The sequence below is a fragment of the Sorex araneus genome, chromosome 1 (assembly GCF_027595985.1).
Source record: "Sorex araneus isolate mSorAra2 chromosome 1, mSorAra2.pri, whole genome shotgun sequence".
Lineage (NCBI taxonomy): Eukaryota > Metazoa > Chordata > Mammalia > Eulipotyphla > Soricidae > Sorex > Sorex araneus.
In genome coordinates this window covers 225,213,707-225,227,463 of record NC_073302.1, presented here as the reverse complement: position 1 = coordinate 225,227,463, position 13,757 = coordinate 225,213,707, and the positions used below count along the sequence as shown (strand labels likewise).

The following is a 13,757-nucleotide window of genomic DNA, read 5'->3' as shown; positions in this document are numbered from 1 at the left end:
AATAAAACACAATAGAACAAGTCCATACATAAGTATCATAAAGAGTTCAGCAGAAGGTTTACCTTACCCAGGTTTCTTTCTGATGAGAGTCTATAAATAATAGATGTGTAGCTGTAAGATACAGTGTTCCTGTTAATGACTTATTGCTGGTACTGAATCGGTCAAGTAATTTCACTTGCTCAACCTGAAAAGGAAAAAATATTCTCATTTCAAAAGTGTTATAAAAGGTTTTCAGATTGCCCATGATTTAAACATACTATTTTCCCTCCCTTTGCTCAACAACATGAGTTTATTTAATGTTGAGTGTTAAATTTCATATAACACATATAAAATAAATAAACTACAATAGTGCAGATACAATTTATAACACAAATATTACCAGGAAAGGGGCCAGAGCAATAGTACAGCGGATAGAGTGTTTGCTTTGCACACAGCTGACTTGGTTCAATATCTGGCATTCCATATAGTCCCCTAAGCACCACCAAGAGAGATTCCTGAGTGCAGAGCCAGGAGTAACCTCTGAGCATCACTGGCTATGGCCCAAAAAAAACAAAACAAAGAATTTTTTTAAAAGACAGTTACCAGGAAAGTTAAATCAGGAAATGGCTGCAAACTCAGTCTCTATATTTTCTATACCACTCCACTCAGGACAGTATTTTATGTCCAGTTCTCTTTATTAATTTATTATTCTCCTTTCATGATATGGTCTCTTTTTTTCAGATAATAGCTAAGCATTCTTCAAGGTTCACTATCTCCTAACAGGAATCCTTTCTCAGAAAAATCAATTAGTTACTTAAGGTTTTAACTGCATTTCCTCCCAATTCTAAATTCTCTGTGGATATTATTGACATGCTGCTTTGGCCACCACTAGTGGATGAGACAAGAAAATCATGCACATTTATTAACAGTCACATTCATGTGCTATTGTCACTGAAGAATAGGGCTGAGAGTTGGTCAGGAATGTGTAGGAAACTACTGCGTTGAGAAAACAGTATTGATAGTGGGGAAAGGTAAAATAAATAAGGCCAGAATGTGGCTCTACAGTGGCATATGTGAGTCCCTAGTATAGGGTTGTGGGGATGGGAGATGACCTATAACTACAATCCACAATCACAGCAGCAGACTACAAAGAGTTCCTCAAATTAGATTTTGCCTCAAACCAAATAGCTAACCTTTATCTCACTGATTATATACTTTCCCCCTAACCCTTTTCTCTTACTACACTTGGAGGAGGTAAGTTCCCATTATAACAATGTGATTCCAAAATAAACAGTAACTAACATTTTGGGGGCAAACGGATAGGGACTCCCGCAATGCTGAGGAGGCTCAAGGGGCCACCTGGGTAACCCAGTGCAGTGAAACTCAGAGCTCTGTGCTGGGCCGGTGACAGATGCTGCTCAGCCCAGTGCTGCTGAAGGTGACCAGAACCCCTGCATTGTTGCGGGGGGGCGGGGGGGGGGGGAGACGCACACAGTGCTGAGCATGCTGACCTCGAGCATGCAAGGCTTGTGCTCCAATCCTTTGAACTCTCTCCCATCCCAATTATTAGGAACACCCCCAAAGAAACTGATTTCAAGAGAAAACTTTTTTTGCTTAGAATAGCGCCTTGTCAAATAAGTTAAATGTAAAATTGAAATGTCTATGATTTTAAGAACTTTACGAATAGAACAATGAGTTTTAACACTTTCCTCTCAAAACTTTAGAAATATGTTCGAATCAAAACTTTTTTAAGACAACAGGGCCAACTGTTTACTCCTCATCAATTGCATTTGGCTTGGCAGTAAAGACACTACAAGCAAACAAAAGCAATTAACATAAACACTTCCCTCTCCAGAGCAATAAAATCAAAGGCTTAATGCTTCTAAAGAGAATACAAACACTACCCAAGCTACCAATTTTTGCCAACATTTTGCCTTCAAAAAGTTACTTTAAAAATAAATAAATAAATAAATAATACTGATATTTAAGAGTGCTGATTGTCTTATTTACTTAATTAAATTGTAAGTTTGCTACATGAGCTTCTTAATCGATGGAATTAATTTTTTTATTTTGCTCCATTTAAAATAAAAATGTTTTAAAATTTATTTTAAGCACCATGGTTCACACAGCTGTTAGTGGTAGGTATTCAAGCATAAAACATTCCAGGACCACACTCCACCGAAGTGCTGACTTCCCTCCATCAATGCCCTTGTGGCCGCCCGCTCCTCTCACTGTGGGAAGCTTCCTGCTGAAGACCAGTTCATAGTTTCTGTTGTCCTTGTACAGTTTTTAAATGTCCTTACTATACTCGAGAGGGGGCTGGAGCCATAGCACAGTGGTAGGGCGTTTGCCTTGCACGCGGCCGACCTGGGTTTGATTCCTCCGCCCCTCTCAGAGAGCCCGGCAAGCTACCGAGAGTATCTCGCCCACACAGCAGAGCCTGGCAAGCTACCCGTGGTGTATTCAATATGCCAAAAACGTTAGTAACAAGTCTAAAAATGGAGACGTTACTGGTGCCTGCTCCAGCAAATCGATGAGCAATGGGATGACTCTGACTCTGACTCTGACTCTGACTAGAGGAGAGGACATCCCGTGTCTGTTCCTCTCCTTTGATTAACTTCACTAAAGTGTCTTAGTTCTTCTTGTGCTCAAAAGCCTAAAGTAATAATTTCTTTTACAAGGCACACAGTTCTCCAAACAATTCTCTACACACACACTTTCCTACATTCAAAGTAATTATTCTCCTTTAACTCTCTCTGCTTCACTATTAGTCTTTGGAGTTCCAGTCTCTGTAGCACTCTTGTCTGTTATCACTGTTTTAGCCAAAATGATAATTACTTACAAAACGGTAAGCTTAGCACTAACCTCTAGAGTTCACACTGCTATAGACATAATATATAATGCACAAAAATAATAGTAATTCCTAGTACTGTACTGAGGCTTTTATTATATGCCCTATACTGTAAATTTTGGGGTGTTTTAGAGGGGAAGGGAGGGTGCAGTGGGAGGCTTGGGCTATACTACACAGTACTGTGTGCAGAAGTGACCACTGGTCATGCCAGGAAAACACGTTTCTTTCTCTGACTTCTACTGTAAATTCTTAACATGCATTATTATCTTCTTTTTCACAAATCCTGCAGGAGATACTAGTGCTATCCCCAAAGAAAATGATGTTTCAAGATACCGTACCATACTTCTACTAAGAGCTTGCAAGTAGGAAGCTACAAAGACCTAATCATTGACTTGGATTTCCCTGATAATTAAGTGATGATGAGCACTTTTTTCATGTGCATATTGGCGATTCCTTTGTCTTCCTCACAGAAGTGTCTGTTCATTTCCTCTCTCTGTGTTTTGATAGGGTTTTGGATTTTATCTTGGATATTAGCCCTTCATCTAATGTATTGAGAATATTTTCTCCCATTCACTTGGGTGTCTTTGTTTTAGCCCACGCTCCTTTTACCAGGTAGGAACTTTTTAGTTTGCTGTATCCTATTTATTTTTGCAGCTTTTCTATTTGCCAGTGAAAGTGTATCATCAAGGACATCTTTATGATCTAATTCTCAATGTATTTTCTGGATTCTGGTCTAAACTCAAAGTCTCTGATCCACTTTGAATGGACTGATTCAGCTGACTTCACAGGAGGTTATGCAGTTTTCCCAGGAGCATTTGTTGCAGAGGCTGTCTTTATTTCACGTACTTTACTTGGTTCGTTGGTGCAAAATTAATTAACTATAGATCTGGAAGTTTGTTGTTGGGTACTCAATTCTAAGCAACTGGTCAAAAAGTGTATCTTTATTCTAAACTAGACTATTATTATTATTATTATTATTATTATTATAGCTTTATTTTAGCATAGCTTCGAGGTAGGTAATAAGATACTTCCCAATTTCTTACTTCTCAGAATTGCTACTTGAGGTGTTTTACGGCTATTTGGGGTATTTTATAGCTAGTCAGAGTGTTTCATGATTTCATCTGAGCAATTTTATTATTGATTATTCCATGTCCCTGAAGAATGTTACCAGAATTTGGATGAAAACTGTGTTGACTCTCCAATCCATGAACATGGAACATTTTTTCATTTCCTAAGATTTTCAAGAAAGGTGAAGACAAGTGGCCTTCATCTTAGTTCTGCATCCCTACCCCATCATCCAATGAGGATAAAGTCACTCTTTCTCTATAACTATATAATACTTAGTTCTCACTGTCTATCAAAATTGGAAATTCTAAGCTAAAAATACTCAATAGTCTAAGCTTATTTCTAGATCTCCCCACCACCAATTTCTACATCCAAAATTACCTTAATGGTCCAGCCTTTTTGGAAAACAATATGGGCATTTCTTAAAAAAACAGAAATTGAGCTTCCATATGACCCCACAATACCATTTCTGGGAATATATTCCAAGGGTGCAAAAAAAGCAAGTAGAAATGACATCTGCACCTGTATGTTCATTGCAACATTGTTCACAATAGCCAGAATCTGAAAACAACCCGAGTACCCAAGAACAGACGACTGGTTAAAGAAACTTTGGTCAATCTACACAATGGAATACTACAAAGCTGTTAGGAAAGATGAATTTGCCAAATGCCCTACCACTGTGCTATGCAATAAATATTCAAGTATATATATTTTTAAATACACTATTGCTAGTAAATTAATAAGAGAAGATGAACCCTGCAAGTCCTCTGTATTGACCTATCACCTAGTTAAATTCAAATTGAAAAGGTTTGGAAGAAACTGGTAGCAAGGTAACTAGAAGAGGAAAATGAAATAATTTACAGTGCCTGGTAGAGATCTGATAAGGGCATGGACCAAGCTGCAATAGACAAGATAAAGAGGAAGCTCATGGTTGTGCAATAAAATATGCGGGAAGGAAGGAACAAAAGCAATATTCTAAGATTCTAGTTTGTTAGGCTGGTAGCATTCATTTAACATACCGAGATGTCATACATGGAAAAGGAAATGTCAGTCCGCAAGCAAAGGGACTCCATCCTGCTCAGGAGGTAGCATGCTGAGTGAAGCGGTCAGGAGAGGGACTCTCATATATGGGACATACAGAATCTAGTAGGGGCATAACAAGTGCCTGAAAGGCAACAGAGAACTGGTCTTCAGTTAGCAGCTTACCATAGGGTAGGGATATGTGTCTGTGTAGGGATGGGAGGTGGGGGGGGGGAAATGGGGAAGAGGTGACAGACTGGAATAATGGTGGAGGGTGTGGTGAGGGATTATTTTATTCATGAAACCTTACCATTATCAGTATTGTAAACCATGATGCCTAAAATAATTTTTTTTAACCATAGTGCCTAAAATAAAACTTTTTAAATGATAGAATCCACACTGGTAAAGACAAGTATGATTGGTGCTGGAACATTTTATGTCTAAAACTCAACTATGAATAACTTTATAATCATGGTACTTTAATAAAAATAGAGCATGAAAGAGAATCCATCTTGACTACATAATAAATTGAGGTTACTTGTTAACTTGGTAAATGCAAAATTATATTCACATCAAGATAATACACTTAAAAATCATTCCACCTGCAACATCACGATCTCTATATGGATGTAACAAGTAATAAAATCTGGAATCACTCAAATATCTGAAAACTAAATTTCTGGGGTAAACAAAAAATTTCTGACAAAATACATAAATTACTCTATCCTTTGCTACAAATCCTAGCTTTCAAAACAAATGGAATCCAAATCTTTTTCTTTGCTAAAATCATAAAATAAAAAGTATAAGTCACAGGCAGGCAATTTCTAAACTCCAATTGCTGGTTTTTATTTCCCCTTTCACCAAGGAACTGAAAGTACTTTACAGATGTCGCTACTGTGTATTTCCTACTGTTCTTCCTATAAATGTTTTAAGATAGATATTTAAAAAGCAATTATATCTCTTTCAGGTCACTTGAACTGAGGCACTATAGAAACATTGTTAGGAGTCTTTAATTATATAAGTATTACCACAGACAACAAGGAAAAAGGGAAAAGAGGAAAATATTGTAGGAAGAATAAACAAAGAGAATGGAGCCTAAGAATTGGAGGGCTTGGTAATGGCGTTAAAGATGCCACTGGGGGCAAAAATAAAATAAAGATGCCAATGCCAGCACACTACTTTAAAGGTCAGTTGCTGCCAACTAAAGGCCCAAAATGAACCCTAGTGGTGTATTATTGGAAATGTGAATGTCAGTGAATATCAGCATAAAATAAAAAAAAAATACAAAGTATCACAAGTACACAGAATCTGAGGCACCCACTAGACCCACAGAAAAAAGTAGCTCTGGAACAAAAAGGGACCAATGGCTTGTCTCAAAGTTCCCTGACCAACTTACTGTAGAACCAGATGCAACAACTATCAAAGCAGAACATGTACTGTTCTTGATGCTCTAGTACGGGATGCTCAACCTCTAATCGGATATCCATCTGATGAGTCTTGGAAACATGACTCATATTGGTACTATACAGGGTGGAGTCATGAAAACTAAAACAAAATTTAGATTTCGGATATTTGAATGATTCCAGATTTTATTACTTGTTAAATCCATTTCAATTCCAGTTAAGAATTAGCTAGCAAAAAAGAATCCATCAAATTGCCTTCATGAAGTCAAAAGGAGAGATTGGGGGCCAAGGAGAAAAGCTCAGAGTCTCATGCCTGAGACCTCAAGTTAAATCCCCAGAACAGCAGAACCCTCAGCACTGTGGGCTATAGCCCTGGTGGTCCCAAACTGTACCACCAAAATGAATTTCACCAGAAATGGCTCAGGCCCTGAGCACTTCTAGGGAATTTCCCCCAAAATCAATTTTTTTAATTTAATTTTTAAAGCACGGGGATTTTCCAATCCTAGAGGGAAATATACATTTTTATATATATATATATGTATACATATATAAAGCACACAAGGTTCATTCAACCTTTAACAACATGTTAGTGATCTTTTATAGAAGGGCTGAATAGCCCCTGGGTGAAATATAACAATCGCCACACTCCTTCCTCTAAGCATACTTTTTTGTACCATTTTCAGCGGTTTTTCCATAACAAACAATACAAGACATATTATTTTGGTTCTGCTTTGGGGCAGGGATTGGGGTTTGAAGTGGAAACATTCGAAATATGGTGATGGGAAGGTGTAATGGTGGTGGGTTGGTGTTTGAATATTAAATGTAATGAAATATTGTGAACTACTTTATAATATAAAAAAAATATTTTAACTATGGGGATTTTAATCAGCTCTTTGGTTCATATACCCCAGTTCCTACAACACTCTGTTGCTGTAATATAGTCAATATGAAAGAGACCATAAATCTAATGTGAGCTTCTTAAGTGCTTTGGTTTTGTGCATCATTTAAAAACAGCTGATATTCAGTGAGTGGTTTCCAGAGAAAGAAAACATTTTAGCAGTAACCTAAAAGGTTCTGTAGTTACGTATTCCTGTGCCCATCTTGAATCTCTATGCTATCTCCCTCTCATTCTGCTTTAGCCACCCTGGTTCTTGCTAGTTTTTAAAAACCAGACAAACCCAACAACATACATTTTTTAAAATCATTTATTAGTGAATCACCGTGAGGTACAGTAACAGACTTACAAACTTGCGTGCTTGCATTTCAGTCATACCATGGTCAAGTACCCAACCCTCCACCAGTGCCTATTCTCCACCACCAATGATCCCAGTATCCCTCCCACCACCTCCACCCGTCCCTCCACCCCACCCCACCCCACCTCTGTGGCAGGGGATTCCCTTTTGCTCTCTCTCCTTTTGGGTGTTGTGGTTTGCAACATACATTTTAACTGTTGCTGTTCCCTTTCTTGGGTTTCCCACCCTTTACTTCAGTGAAGATGACTACTCCCTTACTCTTCGCCTCTTGCAATCTGTAAGCGATCTCTGTAGGAGCTTCTTAGACTTCCCTACTTAAACACTACTTCCCCAAACAACTCTCCTCCTGACACTCGCCAGAGTATTCATCATCACCTACTACATTACAACACTTGACTTTGAATTATGTTTATTGTTATGACTGCTATAACTAGGGGAACAAAGCATCATCAAGGCAGGGACTTTTATCTGATTATTCACGGTCATTTCCCCAGTATCTAGAACAGTGCGTCTAATTCATGGGACGAGGAGACATGGACGAGCCGGTGGGGCAGAGGATGAAGCAGGGGCTAAACTGAAGTAGGAAAGACTTTTCCTTTCTGAACGGTGGTTTCACTTTTCCCATGATATCCCAGAAACTCTCCAGCTGCTCTCTTCCACTGGTTGCCCACTTTTAAGTATTCCCAGGGCTCGTACATCCTCTCTCTTCTCTACAGAATCTCTAACACACACACACACACACATACACACACATACATACACACACACACACACACACACACACCTCATTTCAAAAAACATTACCTAAAAATAGACATCTCCCAAAGCTATTTCTCTAATCAGACATTTTCCATTTCTCAGCTACCTATTAGACAAAATCTGCCCCGTTCATTCCTCTGCTTGCCTACTCTCTATTCACACAGGCCGCCCTCAAAGGAACTGGAGAAACAGCTCAATACAGGCCAGTACTGCCTGGTCCCCCAAGTATTGCCAAGGGGCAGGTGTGTGACCTCCGAGCATCAAGCTAAGAACAGTCTCTAAGTACTGCCAGGTGCAAAAACAAGCCAAATCGAAAAAACTTGATACTCTCTGAGGGGGCTGGATCGATAGCACAGTGGGTAGGGCGTTCGCCTTGCACACGGCTGACCTGGGTTCAATTCCTCCGTCCCTCTTGGAGAGTCCGGCAAGCTACTGAGTGTAGCTTGGCAGAGCCTGGCAAGCTACCCGTGATGTATTCGATATGCCAAAAACAGTAACAAGTCTCACAATGGAGACGTTAGTGGTACCCGCTTGAGCGAATCGATGAGCAAGGAGATGGCAGTGCTCCAGCATTACTCTCTAAGATAGGAAAGCGCAATAACAGAGAGTGGGATTAGCATTAGAAACACCTGATTCATATTCCCAGCTCCACATCCTGCATAGTACAGCTGGGTTTTGAATCAGAACAAATAATTTTAATTTCTGCAAGCTTCAGTCTTCTCAGTTGCATAATGGAATAATATTATTGACAGTCAAAATAGCACTTCACATAGGGAAAAAATATTCAAGTATACCTCAAAATCAGTACTGGCCCTCATTTCTGTGTAAATTAAAATATGTCTCTCCTTATTCTTGTTTTTGGGTATTTTTTTTTGGGGGGGTTAGGAGAGTGGAAAAGTTTATCAGAAAGTAGAATAGACAGGAAAAGGAGCTCCTCATGTGGGGAGAAACAGTATAGGACCAAGTTTAGTTTCTCCTTATTCTTAATCCATCTTTAGTATTGCATTTCCTCTTTATAACATATGAATAAAATATGATCTCATTCTAATGACAAAACACTAAGAACAGAGAAAAATTTCTGAAATAACACAATTTGCACTCTAGTGAGGTCAAATTTTCATGGGAACTCCATTTTATGACAAATTCTAGAACAAAGTCTTTCAAAACAGGAAAATACTCTTCTATTTCATTCTGTAAACTTCCATTCATAAATAACAGTCAGATCACTATATTATGTCAGCCAAAGCACTGGAGCCTGGCAGGGAAATGAGAAAGACTACATAAAGAACTCAGTCAGCCTATTTGCCACTGTTTCTTGACAAAACATTTCATGATGGTAAAACTAAGAGTTCAAACTGATTTTTTTTCTTCTTTTTTTTTTTTGCTTTTCATTTTTTTGCTTTTTGAGTCCCACCTGGAGATTCACTGGGGATATTCCTGGCTCATGCACTCAGGAATTACCCTGGCGGTGCTCAGGGGACCATATGGGATGCTGGGAATCGAAGCCGGGTCAGTCACGTTCAAGGAAAACACCCTACCCGCTGTGCTATCGCTCCAGCCCTGAGAGTTCAAACTGATTTAGAAAAAGTTACCATGTTTCACTAGTTTGTAAGTATTCTCTCAGAAATTCAAATTCTGACTTGACATGTGTAGTCAATCAAATGTGACCAAAACAGAACAATATAACTCCTCGTGAATTTTAGAAGTAAAAACTCATTTAATTATCTGATAAATTTAATTATCTGATAAATCTCTCCTTTTAAAAGTTGCTTGATTTTAAAAGCAAGCAACTTTTAAAATAAATATAAACAACACAAAAACAAAGTACCATAATTTTACTCAGTTCAAGAAGTTTGAGGAGGAGAATTCTAAGTTTTTAGTAGTGAGAGAGATATTGTAGCCATAAATATAAGACATAATAATCTCTTCATCTCAAGACAATAGATAAAATTTATAAAATAATGAGTTTATAATCACATGTTTTACTATACTACCATTATTAAATTATTTAATCATTAACAAAGGTTGTCTTTAACAATTTTCTCACAGAAATTCTGAAAATCTAACAATTTCCAATAAGAACCTCTGTTTTTCTTGAGTCTTAATTGGGGGGTTTTATGGTGGCTTGTGGGTCTTATTTTGGTTTTGGAACCACACCCTATCCATGCTCAAAGCTTACTGCTGGTTCTGTGCTCAGGGATCACTTCAGACAGTGCTCAGGGGAACATATGTGAGGCGAGGAGTTGAACCCAGCCATCCACTTGCAAAGCATGCTGTACTATCTCTCCACCCAGCTGAAATTCTTGATTTCACTGACTTAACCTACCTAGACTTCAAAGAGTTAACGTTAAACAAGACCAAAGTCGTAGTAGCAGAGGATGTAGGGCGCTTACACAGTCAACCCTGATTCAGTTATGGTCACTGCACAAGGTTCTCCCTAGCAATACCACAATCATTCCCGAGCACTAAGTTAGGAAAAGTGCCTGGACAACTTCCACTCTAAAATGAAGTAAAAGGGTCAGAGCAATAGTACAGCGGGAAGAGCATTTGCCTTGCACACAACCAACCTGGGTTTGATCTCGGGCATCCTATATGGTCCCTGGAGCACTGCCAGGAAATATTCCTAAGTGCAGAACCAGGAGTGAGCCCTGAACACTGCCATGTGTGGCCCAAAAACAAACCGAAAAAAAAAAAAAGTAAATGCTGGACCAGGAGTATCGAAGTTGGGGCTGGAGTGATAGCACAGCGGGTAGGGCGTTTGCCTTGCACATGGCCAACCCGGGTTCAATTCCCAGCATCCCATATGGTACCCTGAGCACCGCCAGGAGTAATTCCTGAGTGCAGAGCCAGGAGCAACCCCTGAGCATCAACAGGTCTGACCCAAAAAGAAAAAAAAACAAAAACAAAAACAGGAGTATGGCAGTTAAGGCGCTTGCCTTGCACTCAGCCAACAGGGTTTGGTGCAGTGTCACATATGGGACCCTCCTCCTACCCCCATTAAAAAAAAAAAAAAAAAAAAAAACGGGGGCTGGAGCGATAGCACAGCAGGTAGGGCGTTTGCCTTGCACGCGGCGGACCCAGGTACGATTCCCAGCATCCCATATGGTCCCCTGAGCACCGCCAGGAGTAATTCCTGAGTGCAGAGCCAGGAGTAACCCCTGTGCAACGCCGGGTGTAACCCAAAAAGGAAAAAAAAAAAAAACCCTAAGTAAATAAGAGGTAAATATGCTCAAGAGATTTGATTTAGTTCTGAAATACAATTATATTTGCGGCAAATAAGCCCATCGAAAGTTTTGGGAAACAAAAAGTTGTCTGTGTTTAAAAAAACAGTGTTGTGTGTGTTTTGGTATGGGGGGGAGGGGAGGAGCAAGGGCGAACATTCCCAACAGTGCTGCTGCAGTCACTGCCAGCTCTGTGCTTGGGGCCTACTCCAGAAATCCATAACACAGTGCAAAGCGTCTGCTCCGCCCATTCAACTATCTCCTCGGCCCTTCAAATCAATATTTTAGGAACAAGTTATAATTTGGAAAAGTGTTGCAGTTGTCAGGATGTATTACCGGATCCAAGGTACACTGAGCAGTACCTGGCACATAACTGACACCTAGTATGTTTCTACTTACACTCCACATACACCCACTTATGTGGGTTGTGGTGGCGCAAAAATTCAACTTTGCTCACAAAGTTTGCTCTTCCGCCCCCCATCCTCCGCGCCCCCTTAAAACAATCATGAAAGTGCCTCGCTACAACCACCAGCATCGACTCCCTGGGAAGGACTGCACCGTCATCTTCAGGGAACCAAGCCACCAGCCGCAAGTGAGTAACTCACAGCCCTGCGCTCACATTCGGGAAGCAGAGGCGAGCAAGGGCCGCACCCGCTGCCTTCGGTCTGGGTGCTGAGCCCGGATCCCTTGTGCTACTTCTTTCCCTGCCCAGCGGTTCTGCACCCCAACAAGCACGAGGAAAGTGGGGTCGGGGGCGACCCTCTCTGCCTGCCGCACAGCGTCCCCCTGCACCTTTCTCCCAGCCCAGCTCCCCGCACCCTCCTCGCAACCTACCAGGAGGGGGTTGCGAGGGCCGCGGCAGCAGTGCGGGACCAACCCGGCCAACCCGCGTTCGAGTCCCCGCAGCCTGTCTGGCCCCGGAGCCCGCGAGGAGTGATGCCTGGGGGGCAGGGCCACAGAACGGCCCCCGAGCATCACCGGGGTGGGCCCCAAACAAAACAAACCCCAAAACGCGGGGTGGGGGGTGGCTACAGAGGTGGCTTTGGGCATCTTCGACAGCAGTCACTCCGAGTAGCCTCTGGCCTAAAGGAAAACCCACCTACGCCCTAAAAAAGGTGGGCGGCGGGCTGTGACGGATCTCAGGCGCCCGGGCCGCGCGGGGTGCGGCCAACCCCACGGCGCTTCGGGCTCTCGCACGTTTCCTCCCTGTCGGAACCGAACGCCGATGACGCTGCACGGTGCCGGATGACACTTCCTGCAAGTTCCCAGGCTCGCTCTGGGCGCAGGAAAACACCCGGTCTCGAGACAAACGTGTTCCGGGCGCCCAATCGTCCCTCGGGGGGAGGGGGCCTGGGGACCGCGAGCAAGAGGCGCCGCGCCCCTCGCCACCCGTGGTGACACGCCCCTCCCCACCGAACCGGCACCGGACGCCCAGAGCGCGGGCCCGGCCGCCGCACCCGGCCTGGAAACTGGGCGGACCGCGAGGGCTCCACCCTCGGCCCCGGTCAGCACCGACCACCGCGCCTCGCTACAGTGGGACGGGGGTGACCAGGAGGCGCCCCGACGCCGCCGCCCCACGACCTTGGGGACCCCCAGCCACGAACTCGCCAGGCCGGGGGCCCCGACAGCCGGAGCTTTCTGCAGCGCCCGAAGCCGAGTTGCCGGGAGGGCCACGACGACCTCCCCAGGCGCCCCGACCGCGAGAGCGACACCCCGAGGAGAGGCGCCACCGCGCCCGCCCCCGCCGGGCCGTGCGCTGCCACCCACGGGCCGGCGTCGCCCCCCGCCCGCTCGCCCAGCCCGCGCCCCGCTACCTTGGTGGTGCGGATGTGCTCCATCCCGAAGACGCGTCAGCAGCCGGCCCTCTCCAACGGCGGCAGCGGAGCGCGGGTCGCGGGCGGCGACAGCGGCCCAGAGCCAGCGCCAACTCCCTCCACCGGCCGGCGCCGCTGTCCGTCAGCCAGCCCCACCGGCGTCCACCGCGCAGGCGCAGCCGGGCCCGCACCGTCTCCTAGAAACACTTCCGCAAACCAGGCGGCCACCGAGGGGACGCGGGACTGGCGGGGCAGAGCGTCGACCGACGGAGGGAGAAGGGCGTCTAATTTCTCCGGAGCCGCCACAAGTTCCAACAGCGTCCCTAGCTGGCAGAGGGGCCAGAGGCTCGGCCAGCCCGGAGAAAAGGGGATGTGTGGCTAGAAGAGATCAG

General features: G+C 43.3%; 1 protein-coding gene across 1 annotated transcript in view; it reads right to left on the bottom strand.

The window, feature by feature from the left end:
- Window positions 1–13,543, bottom strand: part of MTMR6 (myotubularin related protein 6) — a 36,936-nt gene extending 23,393 nt beyond the window's left edge. The window contains exons 1-2 of the mRNA XM_055136787.1: window positions 13,366–13,543; window positions 68–184 (exon numbers count right to left, since the gene is read on the bottom strand). Of these exons, the coding sequence (XP_054992762.1) occupies window positions 68–184; window positions 13,366–13,389 (141 nt within the window). The 5' untranslated portion in view covers window positions 13,390–13,543. The remainder of the gene's footprint in view (window positions 1–67; window positions 185–13,365) is intronic.
- Window positions 13,544–13,757: the final 214 nt, after the last annotated feature.